This window comes from Dermacentor albipictus, chromosome 9 (genome assembly GCF_038994185.2).
Source record: "Dermacentor albipictus isolate Rhodes 1998 colony chromosome 9, USDA_Dalb.pri_finalv2, whole genome shotgun sequence".
In the NCBI taxonomy this organism is placed as follows: Eukaryota; Metazoa; Arthropoda; class Arachnida; order Ixodida; family Ixodidae; genus Dermacentor; species Dermacentor albipictus.
The window spans coordinates 2,874,112-2,891,006 of record NC_091829.1 but is presented as its reverse complement, the minus strand read 5'-3'; the positions used below and the strand labels follow the sequence as shown (position 1 = coordinate 2,891,006).

Below are 16,895 nucleotides of genomic sequence, written 5' to 3'. Positions count from 1 at the left end.
AAGGTACTTTAATTAGTTTATGTTGGGCGAACTTGTGCCCGACAAACAGCTAAGTGATAGTCTCACTCCCACGTACACAGTCTTTTCGCAAGAGTTCCGCACCTCTTCTTTTTCCCTTGTGCCCAGCACTGATGACACATTGCTCCAATCGCACAGGCCTTGTGAGACCTTGTTGCCTGCTTCACTGCTGTTGTCTTTCGCATGTAGGCATAAACAACTGAACGGGTGCAGGAGGCGGCTGGCGCATGTGATTTAAAGGCACCTTGCATCAATATGCTACATGAAATCAATAGTGACAGAACATTATGAATGAAGAAAACAAAACACCGAACAGAAGATTTATTAAAGTTACCGTTTTGGCTCCCACACAGGAGCCTTGTTCACTATGAGACTAAAAGTGAAAAAAAGCCCTCTTTTAAGAATGTTTGAAATTGAATTTATCTGCCAGAAGTATACAAAAATGATCAGAATACTTCAGAAGCATCTGGATCCTTAGCATCATGCTAGTATGGATCCATCCATACATCTTGTATGACATAACCCAGACAATTGGCATGCACAGGTAGCAGATTTCAACCATTTCAGTTGAGAGTGTCCCACATCAAAACAGTCAGCTGAGAAAGTTGGTAGGTTAACAGTATGAAACACAGACAATTCAGACAACACAAGTGCTCATGTCGTTTGGATCCTTGTCCCTTGTCTGTTTCACGCTATTCGGTTTTTAAGATAAGAGTGTCCGCCATAGCACGGGTATGAAGCAACTTTATTTATTTATTTATTTATTTATTTATTTATTTATTTATTTATTTATTTATTTATCATAACCTCAAGGTACGGTTGTACATTGCAGAGGGGAAGGGCAAAGTAAGTAAATACAGAGGCAAATCACAATATAAGGAAGGAAGGCAAACAACATGGCAAAAAACATCGTATACAAAATAAGAATGGTAAATAGAAACTTGTAAGCGTGGCAAAAATACATGTTGTAACAAAATAAAGAAAAGAAAGAACATACGATATAAAAATACAAGCCATAATGTAAAACAATGGCATAAAAGCAGTTATTATACAGAACAAGCAAACGCAACAATAATTTATAACATGAAGTTTTGTTTGAAGTGTGCTTTTAAAGTTATTGGTGTCAATAGTGCTCGTAAGTAATGCGGGTAAGTTATTCCAATCTTTGCTCGTTTGGGGAAGAAATGAATATGAAAAGCCAACGGTGTTGCAGTGCGGAATGTTTACCTTTTGGCGGTGGTCTATACGAGATGAACTGTATGGTGGTGGTTGGAAAAAGATAGAACGTAAATATGTGTTATGGTAGTAGATTTTATGGAAAATACATATGCGAGATAGTTTTCTACGGGTTGATAACAGCGGGAGGTGAAGGAGAGCTTTCATGTTAGTGACACTCGCAGTTCTTTGGTAGTTGGTGAGAATGAAATGGAGACGTTAGATGAGGACACATTCAATTTTTTTTTTCTATCACAATCATACGTGCCCGATCCAAGTTCATAGCACAGCCTGAAGAAAGGCAGTGTTCAGCAAGCACTCAATGGCGCATGTTCACATTGTTTTCGTGCTGCCTGAGCCGCCTCTCGAAGTTTGCTTTTTCTTTTTCCAACATAACACAGAAACACACACTTAATATTAGAAACATATACATCACAAAGAAAAAGAAAAACACATCCTTGCAGCTTGTATGGACAGTAATCTTCACTTGGCTGTTTTATTTATTTACAAATATTGCAGGCAGTATGGAGCTAAATATTGGCAGCAATTGCTTTCCCTGTCTCCTAGGCACCAGTTTGTCAAACAGCTCTTGAATGTTGTTACTTTCAGACAGAAACTGGTTCCACACACGAGAAGCTGGACTTCAAGCTACACTTGCCAGTCTCTTCATACCTGATAGGAACAATGTCAAAAAGGCAAGCACTCTTTGTTCTACTAGTCTGAAAGCGCAAAACCTCCATGACTGCTGCGGCTGCTGCAGCACAGGACGCAGTGTAAACTCGGTATAAAGGATGTTAGGGGACCGCGGTAAATTGTTCGTTATTCTGAAAGTTCATTATAGTTTATCTATTTTATTTTTGTTTATTTGGTGAAAGCACCAGAATGAACCATTCTGCCCATCAATTCATAAGTTGTCGCCATATGAGCTATCCACAAAGACGTTGCCGATGGCTTTCAGCATGTGCTGCTGTTATTTCCCATAGATTCCGCCGCCACGCACCACTGAAGTGCCATATAATAAAAGTGACGCATGCAAAACAGATGCTGCCGCTGAGAAAACTGCTGACAAAAAGGTAGCTCCATGTCGCCTACAAAGCGCAATGTTATTTTTAAAATTTTTTTTCACATTTCTTGTCGTGGACACCACAACTGTCTCGCTCGAGACGGACACCTGAACTACGTAAAACCGCTAGCATGTCTAAACGACACCGTCTGGAAAGTGCAAAGTGTGATCGTGTGGCATCCCCACGAGTATGGAGTTTACATTTCACCGCGCGTTTAGCTTCGGCCGCCAAAGAAGTGCAACATAAAGAGGCATGTGCAGAAAGAAGGATGAAAGAAGGAATAGACGCTCCTTCATTGCTAGGCAACACTTTTCTGGGCGGAGCATGTGCTTGCAAAACCTGATGCACCGACGCCTCAGCTCAGCCACATTCTTTTTTTCTCGGGCGCCGTTTCAGGTTTTCCGAACCCATGCGCTGCGATGTCCGCTCTCTGCGCCTTGTTGTCTGCTAGCGTACTATTTCAGCTGCCATGAAGGATACTCGGAAATCCGAGAGTACTCAGATTTAGTAATATTAGTTTGTAGTACTGAGGTGTTAACATCACAGGGAAACTGAATATCGATCTATATTCTGAAAATTTCGGTATTCTGAAGTTCGTAGTACTGAAATATCGTTCCCCACCTGCGGCAAGTTGTTTTTTCATCCACTTTCATTTCCATTAATTTACGATTTCTTTAATTCATTTAGAAGTACAAGTAATTTTCTCTATGTTGTCCTTGGTGTCAATGTTTGTTGGCTTCTTATGACTTGTTATTGACAGTGTTTCAAAATGCTTCGATTGATGGACATGGAGATCACAGCAAAAGTAGTGGCCAAACGAAGGCGCTGCTGAGGTTTGTCCCGCAAGCGCTGATGTTCCGCCACTCCAGACTTCAACTGAGGCTGTAGCTGCTTTGGCCCTTCTACGCTGGCGCTGGCCTATCGCTTGTGCATGGTTTAGACTGTGTTGAGGACTCTGTTTAAGCACCCGGCTGCCAATAAGAAGGAGACTGCACTGCTACAGTACTTTCAGCCAAATAAATAATTTGTGTGAAGCTTCAAGTGAGTATTCACTGCGCATGATCAGGGATCGTTGTTCGGAGTGTGCATTCGGTTGTGCCTTGCGCGATTGGCCTAGACCACGCCAACTTTGTGTGGCGAACGAAGTCGGCGTGGCCTACGCTAATTGCGTGCGGCGCAATCGACCACGCACTCCCAGCTAACAATTCCCAATCGCACCCTTGGTTCATTGATTGATTTGCAGACGTTTTTGACACATTTTTTTCGCGATACTATATATCGAATTCTGGCTATATCGAACTATTTCACGATCACCATGCTGTTCGATTAATTGAGGTTCATCTGTGGTATATTTTCTTATACTGAATGAAGTGGAATATAAAGTCCGTACAGGGTCAGTGTGGTTAACAGAAAAATACTGATTTACATTTGATAGATGCATACAATGCTGTTTGCAATTGGAAGTCCAGTCAACTAAGGAGTTTGTGAATAGAAGCGCTTTACTGCTTTCCATAAACTAGTGAACCCTTACAATTGCTGTAATAAAACAAGAGAACAGCATGGCATATTCTCCACGTAGTGGATTATCCACTTCGGCCACTGCTGAATGGCTGGAGCTGCACAAGCAAGGAGGAGACAGGTGGGGGGCACCTTCCTCCTTATCGCGGATACCCCAGCCCAGCCAATGAGCAGCAGCCGTAAGGGACAGTCCAGTAGGTAGACACTTGCAGAAGAGCACCCTCCAGCTCCACATTATATTATTTATTAAGTGCATGTGGTCAGAATTAATCTAGAGCCCTCCGTTACGGCATCTCTCAAAAAAACTTCCATCATTCAGAGACCACTACAGTCACTGGCTTTGCCCTGCAGCTTCCCTTGAGGTTCAAACCATTTGCACTGAGCGTGGTCTACCATTTGAAATGTATCTCTCCAGGGACACGTTTGCAGAGCTCCTGAGTGGTGGTGAGCTGTCGGCAAAAGGCAGCATCACCTTGGATGCTGTGGAGTACGAATTCCCTCATGTGCTCTCCAAGGTGTGCTTCCACTGTCACTTCACAGGTGGGTGCATAGTCACTGTTTTTGTACCAGTGGTTAGGTGGAGTAAAGAGAAAGTGATACCTACAAACTGTCATGAAAGGTAAACTTGCCACCTACCTAAATGCAACAGAATGTTTCAAAGAAAGCCACTTCAGTCCACCTGAAAAGCAGACCTGATGACTTCATCCTTGTAAGAGTTTTTTTGCCATCTGAATTAATCTGGATGTTTTATGGCGGCAGCATGGTGTCAAATTAATCAGCGAGTCAAATTCTTTGAATACTGCCACAACAGATTTAAATTAGTCTTTCCAAAACCCACAGTGTTGCCATTTGGATGAAACAAAGGTTGTTCCTTCTGTAAGGTTTTATGCTGCATTTCTACAGATGGTAATATTTACTAGCTTGGAACTTACCACAATGTTGTGAATTTTACTGTGACAGCAGTGAAAAGGTTGAAAGTTGTTTTGCAGTGTCTTTCTGTTTAACTCTATAATGACATTTTTGTCATTTCATGTTGTCATCGTCAGGCCACCTCTCTGCCTTCACCCTCGCCATATTGTGAAAAAAAAAAAAACAGAACTTTGTGATAAACAACCACTTGCCTTCAAAAGCAGTGGAAACACTCTGACGGCAAATGCAGTGCTTTAAGATGAGATGTGGTTTTATCCACACCATCTCTGGCAGGGTTCTGTTGTGTAAAGTCTCTCAAGTAACATAACAGCTATTCTGCACAGAAATTAGCTGTTGCTGTGAGAAAGAACGAGAGAGAAAAGAGAAAAAAGTGCGCACCCGATTGTGGCTCAAGTTATAATCGACGACCGATAATTTGGACTTTAGGGACCGTAAATAAGTCTGAACTATCAAATGTCCGGAAAAAAAAAATGTATCTGCAGAAAGAAAAATCACTTTATTTATGTTTTAAGGCCCCTGTGCAAGGAACGAGTGGTCGATGCATTGCTGCATGCACTTCCACTTAAGTGCAACCAAGTCTGCCTGTATTTCTGCCAGTTTTGAGTTTGACTGTACACCGATGTAAGGACTGCAAAGGCTTGAGTCAGAGCTGCATGTGGAAGGCTTTGGAGCACACGGCACATCATCATCCGAGTCAGAGTCCCTGTTTGATGGTGGGAGAACTTTCTCAATTATTTCGTCATCGTTCACTTCGGCACACGACAAAACCACACTGTCGACGTCTGCAAAGTCTTCAAATCTAATGACTGCAGGAATCGGCACTCAGCAGCCCAGCAGTTCATCAATGATGACCGCATTTGAGCTCGTTGTGGTAGGCGGCAGTTTAGCCTCTTCAGCTGCGGAGTCGGGCTCATTCGGACTGCGAGTTCGTGCCATTTGACGCGGCCTATTTGTAACTTCACGTGAATGATTTGTTGGAGCCAGCAGAGTGCTGTCTGGAACGCAAACTAAGCAAACAAGCACAGCATGGCGGAAGGCTATGCTATGGTGTACTGGAATGGAGCAGTGTGTCCTCCATACAGCAAAACAATGGGAGAACCGGGGGACGCTTATGCAATGACGCCACCAGATAACGCTGTGATCGACCGTGTGCCTAGCGGGTGAAATTTGAGCATGTTACGTAAAGCTTTCTGCATTTATAAACTAACATGCTTTCAAAACAATTGAAATTATAATTTGCAAAAAAAGTAGATAATGCAAACTGTTAGGATACATCAATAACATCGTCTAAGCTTGCACGTTTCCAACCATAGATCATATGCAGCGTTCCTGATGTCTCTTCAGCATTTCGGTTCCAGAAGACAAGCAAATGCTCGCCTGCTCGTTCCATTCAGTAAGCACACATATGTTTTCAGTATTTTGAAACGCGCGAAGATGGGAAGCCCAGAAGGAGCACCTGCACTGTGACTCGTGGGTTGCACGGGATTCCTTTTATGTTGCATTTAGCCAAAGAAGCGGTAATCGCCAGGCTTCGCGGAAGAAAAAGAAATGAAATAATGCTCTGTGATGAATGCAGCCACCATTGTTTAGATAGTTCGCTACGCACAACAATTCCGCTCTGAAACAGCGCAGGGTTGTTCTAATTGTTATGCACGAACCTCAATGCAGGCAAACACACGCACAAGCACCTACCTTGCACCTACACACCTACCTACACCTAAGCACCTACACACCTACCTTTACAAACCTAGTGCTTGCCGTGCACATGAAGAACGTGAAAATGCGGCACAAAAACACACAGCAAGCAATCTGCGAGCTCAGAGCGTATGTGCACGACCTCTGCGACGACCATACTTGCTAATCCCAGAGGCCCTGTGTTGTACCATTATTTTTACTCTTGCCAGCAATGACTTCAGCCTGCAGCGGCAGATGGCACTGCAGTAGACCGGAGTGCTTCAGCACCCCAGGCTGTTATTGCAAAAACCGTCATGTTTTCGTCCCCGGACGACACACTGCCCTATTCCAGTACACCATAGCTGTGCACAAGGCAAACTCGACAAACAGAATGGCGATAGCAAGCCATGCGCACGGGTGCCAGAAAAGGATGTGATGATCACGATGTTGATGAGACCTCACAATTCAGACAAAGCCTCCAAAATCAGCAATGGCAGTTAAATCTCAGATGCGTAGAGTGGCGATCAAGGCAAGGCCTCAGAGGTTGCCGTCTAGTGTGTAACCTCTGAGGCCATACTTGATGTCTCGTTGAAATTGCCAGAGGAGATAACGGCAGCAGAGTTGGCATACGCTGCATCCGCGGATGAAGTCCAGATAAACGAATGTAGAGCTGGTGGCTGTCTGAAATATGAGTCGTCTATTCACATTAAGTTTACGGGGCCATTGGCGGTGCCATGAAGCTGTCCGAATTACCGAGCATGTCTGGATTAACAGTATCCGATTTATCGGTCGGCGACGTTTTGTCACGCACAAGCAAAAAATAATTATCTGCTTTGAGATTCATTTATGACTATGTCACATTAGAACCTTTTTTGTTTGCATTGAGCACATACTTTTGTGAAACGAGGGTGACAATAAAGTTGTGCTTTTCTTCATGTGAGGTGTCTCAGCCAGCTGGAGCAAGTCCGAAAAAATAGTAAAAAGTAAAGGTTTCTTTGCAGATGAAATCAGCTGTATGATGTTTTTAAAGGGGCTCAGAAACACTTTTTGAACACTGTAAGAAAACTTTGCCAATCCTTTAACAAGGCTCCTGCGCACATGTTAGCCAAACATTACTGCACAATGTGCAGCAGAGAATTTACAACCTTGTTTCAAAATAGTGAGCAGATGCTTGCTCTTGCATCTGCAATGTCCTCATCAAAAGCTGATCGAAAGCATTTGGCCGACCAACTCTATTGTCTGATTTCGTGATCATGAGAACATTCTCAGTAGTACATAATTGCTGGTTTTGAGCCAAATAAATTGCATTGCGCATTGGCAGCATGCAATCATTGTGCACCTCTCCTTTCAATGACAGTGGTAAGCTTCCAGTCAGGATCTGGCAATGCCTGCCGTATGCACTCCAACTCATTTTTACTCTTCTGTAAATTTCCATCTTGTGATAAGGGACCCCTGTGAGTAGTTGACCTAGATAAGCATACTATTGTACAGACTCTAGAGGCTGACTGACGATCCTGAATTCTTTTTCCCTTGTCAGGCTATTGGACATCATCTCTGTCTTCTGCATATTAATCTTCAACCCCACTCTTACACTTTCTCAGTTAAGGTCCTCAATCATTTGTTGCAATTCATCCCAGTGTTGCTGAACAGGACAATGTCATCTGCAAACCGAAGGTTGCTGAGATATTCGCTATTGATCCTCTCTCCTAAGCCTTCCCAGTCTAATTGATTAAATACTTCTAATCGTGTAGTGAATAGCATTGGAGAGATTGTCTCCTTGCCTGACCCCTTTCTTTATAGGTAAATTATAGTTAAATACTTTGTTATATATCGATGGTTAACTGTACACTAAAAACAGAAATACTTTTGAGACACCGCTGCACCAGTTTAGGCAAAATTTGTTGCATTTAACAAATTAAGTTAGCTGTTATCTAGTTCAGGAAGCAGAATTCCAATTTCTGACATTGCGTTTTCTAAAGAAATTGCCGAAAATGGGTAAGTGAAAAAATGTACATACACAATGTTTCCAAACCTATAGCTCTGCACCAATAAGAGATACCACAGTTCTGTAAATTACATCTGTTAAAACATTTTAAAGTGGACAAATTTGATATATGAAACCATAGATTATGTGATGTTTACAGGCATTTTGTGAAAGTTGTATACAGTAAAAGCTAGTTAATTCGAATTTTGCAGGGATGCTACAAAAGTTTGAATTATACAAAATTTGAACTAATGAAAGTCAGAAAAAATGTCACTCGGTTAGGACACGTATACAGGCCTACGTAGCGTGAGCATGTGTGCGCACATGCTGTCTCAGCCAATGTAACTGGACGCGGCCAACATGGTCTGGTGTGCCTGAGATAGAGATGGCTCTTGCTCCATCCGCACATTCATCGTGCTTACTGCGCCGACCCACAATGCATGAAGCGGAAATAAGAGGTGCCCGATGGTCGCAGACAGCTGTTCAAAGCGGCTCGTGCGTTGAGGATCGTTCTGCGCAGGCTGCAAGGGGAGCATCCGACAGCGTGCGGATCGCAGTTTAGAGGGGATGGCATTTTGACTGGTGCAGCAGCGCAAGCAGTGTAGCGTGACTGGCCGCAAGCGGCGCGCACCAAGAACGTCAGACTGTAAATGCACCTTGCCGCCGCCACTGCTCGTCGCAGGAACAAGAGCTGTGTTCTAAAATGTACTTGCGAAAAGCACTACAACCTGCTGTGACGTTTGTCTCCATTGTGCTTTCGTTGCTACACTGCTGAGTTCCACACTACATATAGGTAGCGTCCAAACACGTATCCTAGCAATGCTTTCCTTTGAGTAATAGCCGCGAATCTCAAAGGCTATGCAATTTGGTATTGCAAGCGCCGATAAACGTCATGGTCACCATGTTGTAGACATTACCTGGTGCTGCTTCTCGGATGTGCACCTCGTAGAGAAAGAGCATAGCCTCCAAATGATGTAACATGAAAAAAATTAAGAAATGAAAAGAACATGCAGCACCACATTTTTGTCTTGAAAATATTGAGCGAGGGAGGGAACCAACCTGTAACAGAGGGGTTGGCCATGCCTGGCCAGGCGTGAACGCACCTCTCCAGTCAGGTCTAAACAAAGGGCCGCTGATGAAAAGAGCAAAGCTGCACGGCGACGCCAGTGTCGCCAACGCCAACGATGGTGCAGACTTCAAATTATTGGTGGCGGTGCATATCTCAGTATGAATTAGCGGTATGTTTTACATATTGCTTTCAATGCATTGTTGGATGGGCCTCAGTAGCTGCTTTGAATTATGTGAAATTTCCAATTAATGAGTTGTCAATTGACAAAATTTTACTGTAGTTTAAAAAGTAGTACATCACATTTTTCCGCTTTAAACATATTATTAGGTGTAGCTTGTAGATTCGTGATATCCTTTTTAATTGCTGAATTACAGTGCTGTTAACATGGCTCATTACTTGTATTTTGATGTTAAGAAATTATTGTAGAGGTACTGGCATTATAAATGAAAAATATAGTTGCTGCTCTTGCTAGATACTAATATTTTTTTGAAATGCAGCAAACCTCATTATACAAGCTTGGTAGCTACACCCCATAAATATGGTCATATCATTAGCAAGACATGAATATTTCACTATAGAGCAAATTATTGTGGCCAGACATGCTGTGACAAACATCTGTGAATGATTTGCAGTGGTAGAGCAAGTTGGCTTGAGTGCGTCCCTGTACAGCCGCTCCATCCAGGATGACCACATCTGCCTTCTAATCAAGCATATGGTGAGTCTAGAAGAGAACAGCATGTCTTGCATTCAGCAGAAGTGGAGTTATTGGCAATCAAACATGCCCTTTGCGATGCTTCCGTTCCTTCAATACTTTGCACTGTAAAGGCTACGGAGGAGAGGGGCGTGCCCACAACACTCTGCCTACCAAAAGTCACTGTGGCACACAGTTCAAATTTGATTTTGGATGTTAAGGCAGACACCAACAGCGGCCACAGTATGTACGCTACGTAGCAGACTGTAGCTACATGAAACTGTAGTGCACAGTGTTTGCTTTATGCACGACAGGGCTTGAGTGCATGCTCGCGCTCATATGCTGATTTGGCCATGCTATGGCGTGTTGACCAGCTTTGTCCTTCACCAGCTCGACCGACGGATAGTAGCCACATCCAATTAGCACATTTTAAAGCGCTATCAATAAGTTTGCCAAAGCGTCTAATCAGGAGTAGGCAGGAGTCACCGTGCCAGCAAGCGTGTGTGTGGTATGACTAAGTTTCACATTGTTCAGTACTAGTTGAGCATTCAAAACTAACCGGAATTAGTGAGACCTGACCGCTACGACACCGATAAACAGCATGGGCAAAATCTAATTGCTATGCAGGTGGCTGCAGTCAAGCATGAGTAGACGATAGTCAGCTTCTTCCAGAAGTATGTGAATATTATAAAAATTCGAAAACAGTTTTTTGCTTACTTCAGCCTGTTTATTAAACTTTGTCAGCAAGTATGCAGTAGAAAGAAGCGCACTGATCAAAACACTGTTATTAAGTGAAGTGAGCTATTGGCCAATAGCAGCTGCGCATGTAAATCCGCTATATTACGAAATATAGCATTCAGAAAAGAGTAAGACCAGGCTTCCGTTAAAACAGAGCAATTGAGAGAAAGGTGACATTGGCACTACGCTTGCAAGCTCCATGCACTGTGTACAATTGCAAAGCATGGCTGAAATGTTCACAGCAGTGTATGCTATTCGCAGACTGTTTTCTCACCAGGCCTGTGGGGCGGTTCAGCACCCCTTTAAAACAAAAGCTGTAAACATCGCCAAGTGCGAATGAAACCGACGCACAGACCTTGAGGTTTTTCACTGGTGGCCCTGAGAAGTACCACACTCCCTGTTAGGAATCAGAGCTGGTGCCTAATCATACCAGGAATATTGTCAAAAATGAAAACAGATATAGTAGAAAAAGATAAACAAAAGATAAAATAAGTTATAGCAGCAAGTGTTTCAAATTAACAGGGGCCAAGACCTAACGAAGTATGGGTATATAGTAAGCTTGAATTCTTAATGACAAAAATAATATCATTGAGGGCAAAGCAGAATGGGAAACCCTGAAACAGTAAAATAATGCATTCTGTTGGAGAATGGCACAGAGCACCAAGGAAACACAGACAGGCAACTTCTGTATACTGGAAAAATGTTGCCAGGAAAAAGAAATGGATGTTCAAGCTGTGGCCCAAGCAAAAGAAGTTAAGTGCTCCACTGGGCGTTGGGCGCACACTGGGAAAGAGGGCTGCTCTGGGAGCTTCATGGAACCATGATAAGTCTGGAAAGGAAAACACTAGTGTGTATGAAAGACAAAAATGCTGGTGACGAGTGAATTGAAATGTATTAACAGACCATAAGGAATCGGTGCAAGATGGGAGAAAGAGAAGCATTTGAAGGGTTTAAAGACCATCATGAAGTTGTATCTGTGAATGTTTAAGCATGAGCAGAAACTAATGGCATGTTGAGAGAACTGGAGTACAAAGCTCAATTTGGAAGTTTTACGTATGAAAACCACAATATGATTATGAGGCATGCTATAGTGGGAGACTCTGGATTAATTCTGACTACTTGGGGTTCGTTAACATGTTTCTAATGCACAATAGGAGTTCTTGCATTTCAGTGGCATGCAACCGTCGCGGCCAGGATTTGATCCTGCTTCCTTGGGCTTAGAGCGCATTGCCAAAGCCACTACACCACCACAGTGGGTAGAACTCCAGTGCCATGCTTGGTGGTGTTACCGTTTTGCTTTGCTTGGACTATGACGAAGAAAGTGGACTCTTGTACGTAGCCTTTCTGGTGTGCATGACACTGCACATTGGGAAATCTTGCAGAGCATTCTCAGAGAAAACTACATAGGCAAGAACTGGAATTTGTGCACTAAAGCAGTGTGTGTTACGCATGTAAAAAAGGCACATAATGTAGCATCTTTAGCATGATTGGAGCCAATATGTGCACTCTGTGTTTGCAAAACAATGCCAGATTTACACAGCTGAACCTCATTGTAACAAAGTCAGAACTCTCATTAAAATTACTGTTGTACAGTCGAGCACCTCTACAACGAAATGACCCATGTAACGAAGGAATAGCTCTGTCTGGGTTGTATTGTTTGCAGTGTGGTGGCGCGACGTTTACAATAACAAATGATTTCAGAAGCCCCAAGGACTTCGTTATGAAGGCGTGCGACTGTATTCGATATTGGTTATAAAATACACACTAATAATAATGGAAAAGTTGCAGTTTCAGCCGAAAGGCGAAGCTTCAATTGTAGTAGTAAATTAGCAGATAGCTATACAAAGTAAGGATAGTAGTTTTATCGGCCATATAAACCTTTAAACATTTGCTTACTAACTAGATTAATAAGCATGATGCCAAGCACGCGCAGATAAACACGAACACATCTCGCTCGATGACCATGGAAACTCGCTGTCAAAACACTGGAGGGAGGAATTGCAGCAGCAGCAGTGAGCGAATTGACCTTCGAAATACTGGTTGTTGAAATACTGGTTGTTACTACACACGACTACCGCTAATATGCAGTTCGTATGATTTCTCCTGATTTAAAAAAAAAATTGTGGTTCAAGTTAACTGGGACATTTCATATATTTGACCGTGCCATTTGCTTCAGGATCCTCGAATGGCGGCACAAAAAAAGATCCTTGTTTGTTGTCTAACAGAGACACAAACATCTTCAGCAACTAGTCTTTGGGGTTCAGCCCTGCTTCTTGATAATTTTGCCAAGAAATTTGTTAACTAGTAAATATGTTATGGAACAGTGGGGCGTGGCACTGAAGACACATCTGATTTTCAACAGAGATGATGATTTGGCAGGAAGTGCATGCAGCTGGTTCGGGCAGCCATCTTGTTTATGCACCGTTGCCACACCTCATAAGTAAATTCTAAATACAGCATTTTACATAACCTCATCGCCATTTCCACCCCATCACACACATGCTTTTTTTCCAGAAATGTTTGTTCTGTCTTTACAGCAGTGTGTCCTATATCTATATGCATAAAACTATGCGTGCTGGCACAATCAAAACGTATACATTTTTTTTATGAGTACAAGCAATCGTGCACAGAAGTGTTCTGAAAGAAATCAAGCCTTGTTTTAACATTGGAGCGGCAGTAGAAACAGATGCTAGCTGCAAGGGCTCAGTGTGTAGGCAGTGCAGCAGCCGCAGTGACATAGGTGCCGCTGTGACTGAAGGTCACGCATACTAGATTGTTGTTACATTGTAGTGTTATTATTTTTTTAAAGCAAGCATTATACCCACAGGACTAACACAATAAATAAGAAAAAGGCAGCACAGTTTTTCATTATTGTCTTGTGGTTCCTTACATCTACCACTTGCTTATCTCCATCATCAGTAGCCCGTGTGAGAAGTTGCAGCACTCCAACAGTAGCCACAGTGATTCCAGCTTACGGTCACCATTTCATGTTTGCAAGCATTCATTCAGCCATCACGTGATCATTATTTGTTCGCCCCAAGCATGCCACACCATAGAGGCAATGCAAGCATTTGCTTCAAGGTGCTCACAACATTCCATACAAGTTATTAGAGACTTTTTAGATTTTGCGTACCCAGAATACAAACTGCAAGGCTTATAAAGAACGCAGAAAGGTACACAAAGGGAGTATAAAAGAACACAAATAGACAGTGTGTCACCTCGAGCGATCAACTGTGTGCCCAAAGCCATTTCACTGTGCAGAAACGAAAACTCCATATTCAGACGCTGACTGCGGTAACCCAGCGACGCTACCAGTTGAACTGGAATAAATGTCGCTTTCCTGCAGCTAAACTGAAGTTGCAAGTTGGTTCAAGTTTTATTCTGCTAGAATTCGCAGCTCGAAGTAACTTTGTTTACAGAAATTGAGTGTCTTGAAATGAGTGAGTACGGCATTCTGTGTCAACTATATAGTAAGCGAGCGTAATCACGTTTCATCTTGCAGAGTGTTTATATACAGGTACATCTTATTTAGCAATTCTTTCCTTAAAGGGACCCTGAAACAGTTGTGTACAAGTGTACCGGGGCGTTAGAGTAGGTCCTTCTGATCATTAATTGATGCATCTAAGTGCTCCGCGTAAAGCGTGTAATTTATTATAAGGTTTTAAAAATGTACATTGCTGCCGATTGCAGCAAATCGCTTGGCTGAACTTTAAGCCACCCCTAGCCATTTGATGTCATTTACCCCAATGACGTTAGTAGAGCGAACTATCCAATGTGCTGACCAGGGCGCGTCATCAGTCATTTTTCCAACTCTATGGTGAACAAATGTTGTTCGTGATAGTTGGAATGTTAGTTCATTTGTTTCTATAAAAAGAAAGTAACAGAGAATGCACAAGAACAATTTTCACTACACTTAAGCACTCCTGGCACACAGCAAGCGTCGTCTGCTTGTGTTACAATGTGTTCCATTTTGACGAGAGCTCCGTGCTCAGAGTCGGTCTCAGTCTTTTCGCAAGCACCATGATATGAATTTGTTGCGTTGTGGGTAGCAAACATAGCAACTGGCAATATGTCAAGCTGCGACATTGTGACCCTCTGCAAGGCAGCAAATGAGTGGACTGGCTGCAGTGCATCGTACTGTCGCTATCTGATCGGCACCAGGATTTGCGCGTTTGGGGCTATCACTTTTCACCGGAGGATTACTAACGCAATAGCGTTTCGCGAGTCCAGTATTTGGGTAAACGCAAGCACAAGGGGACAGGGCCTGGCCGTTTTAACGTGCTGTTTCTCAGAATGAGCAGAAGCGCAAATATGAATGGTCTGTACGGTGCAGCCACCTGGTGGCACAGAGCTCAACCACACACAGTAGCAGTAACGAAATGCATTCTTCTTTGCTGATGGCATAAATTTGTCACAGGAGTGTAACCATCAACACATTGTTTTTATAAACATTTAAAATGTTTTACACTTGGTTAGAGTAATATTAGCGCTTTGTTTGGCTGGTTAGCTCTGCGCCAACAGGTGGCTGGACCATGCAGACCGATCAGGCCGCTCACATACATCTACTCTAATGTTCCTTTATCAGCTTGAGTTTATGCCTCCAGCCATCCATCGAAACGCCCAGCTCGCCTGTGGTTACTGGAATACCAGACACATTCGGCGCTGCCACAGAATGCTCGTAATGCATGCTGCTTCGATAGCAATAGCTCTCGCTTGGGGTCAGCTGTCAAGCAGCTGGTGGAGAGTTTGGAGAGGCTTCGCGCACTCTCCTAGAGAACCGGAAGTCGACGACATGACGTGCCATCATGACGCAGAGCCAGTGAAGGCGGAGCTTAGCCCCGATAGCTCAGTGAACGAGTTGAGGAGAAAATGCATGAATGTGGAGGCTATACACTTACATTGATATACACGGGAACTTTCGCTCCCGAACGAATCGAAAGACTCTGCCATCGGGTTCTCTGCGACACAGAGCTCATACCACTACTTGCGTTTAAAATAATAACGTGCACGATGGACTCGCTTCGATCACAAAAAGGGGGAATCTCAGTAGACACATATTGCCAGCGCATTTAGGAGATTTCTGCAACCCATTTCGTAAATCTTAGGTGCCTAAAAACTTATTGATGTATTCGCAATAGATGTGTTTTCTTGGTCAAGATGGGTAACTCAATATAGAACGATTTCTAAACGCTTCTGGCCTCGTAGTTCCGGAATCGCATGTGTGCAGACGGTCATGAACTCTGCAAGGCACACCCTACAGGCGTACCAACGACCTTTCACAGTTGCAAATATATGCTCGTGATCTACAGGAGTACAAATGGAAACCCGCGAAAACGAATATAAGTGCAAATGTAGTAGAAATAACTGGACACAAACTACGACTTTTTTTTTTTTACTTGATGAAAATCTTTATGTGAACTTTGCAACTGTTGTCGTTACGTTATTTCTTTTCCTTATTGTTTGCGTGCTACTGCAAACCTTTTCATCACTTTTTCTGTTCCTTTAGTGCTGCAATTTTTTTTTGGGGGGGGGGGGGGGAACGCGAGTTATGTTGTGTGGGGATGCGCGACCCAACGTTACTAGACTAGCTTCAGTTGTAAAACTCCCCGCCCGCGCGCATACAGCGGCTGTCGCCACTTCTGTGACAGCCGCCAGGTGGCAACGCTGTTCCATCGGGCTCCACTGCAGACGCCTCGTCACAGCCTTGAGCTCGAGCGGACGGGAAGTTTGTGCGTGTTTCACGCTCGCTGGCATTCTCCCTTGTCCGAATTAGTGATACCACGAGAAAGCGGTATCTACATACAGCAATAAGATTTATCACGCCAGTTCGTTAATAATGAAAGAAGGCTAAACTGCACGAAAGGAAGAAACGCGTACAGCGAAGCGCAGAAGCTGCGTTTCTAAATGTCGTGTATTTCTTCCTGTCGTCTTAACATATCGCGCAGTTTAGGCTCTCGAGCCTGAATATCTGGCCAAAGTGCGTGATTGTAGGAT

At 43.3% G+C, this 16,895-nt stretch overlaps 1 protein-coding gene across 5 annotated transcripts in view; it reads left to right on the top strand.

The window, feature by feature from the left end:
* Nucleotides 1–16,895, top strand: part of g (adaptor-related protein complex 3, delta 1 subunit-like garnet) — a 354,723-nt gene that overhangs the window by 332,661 nt on the left and 5,167 nt on the right. For all 5 annotated transcript variants that reach the window (XM_070524729.1, XM_065441037.2, XM_065441036.2 and 2 more), the window contains 3 exons: nucleotides 1,843–1,928; nucleotides 4,231–4,355; nucleotides 10,105–10,187. In XM_070524729.1, the coding sequence (XP_070380830.1) occupies nucleotides 1,843–1,928; nucleotides 4,231–4,355; nucleotides 10,105–10,187 (294 nt within the window). The remainder of the gene's footprint in view (nucleotides 1–1,842; nucleotides 1,929–4,230; nucleotides 4,356–10,104; nucleotides 10,188–16,895) is intronic.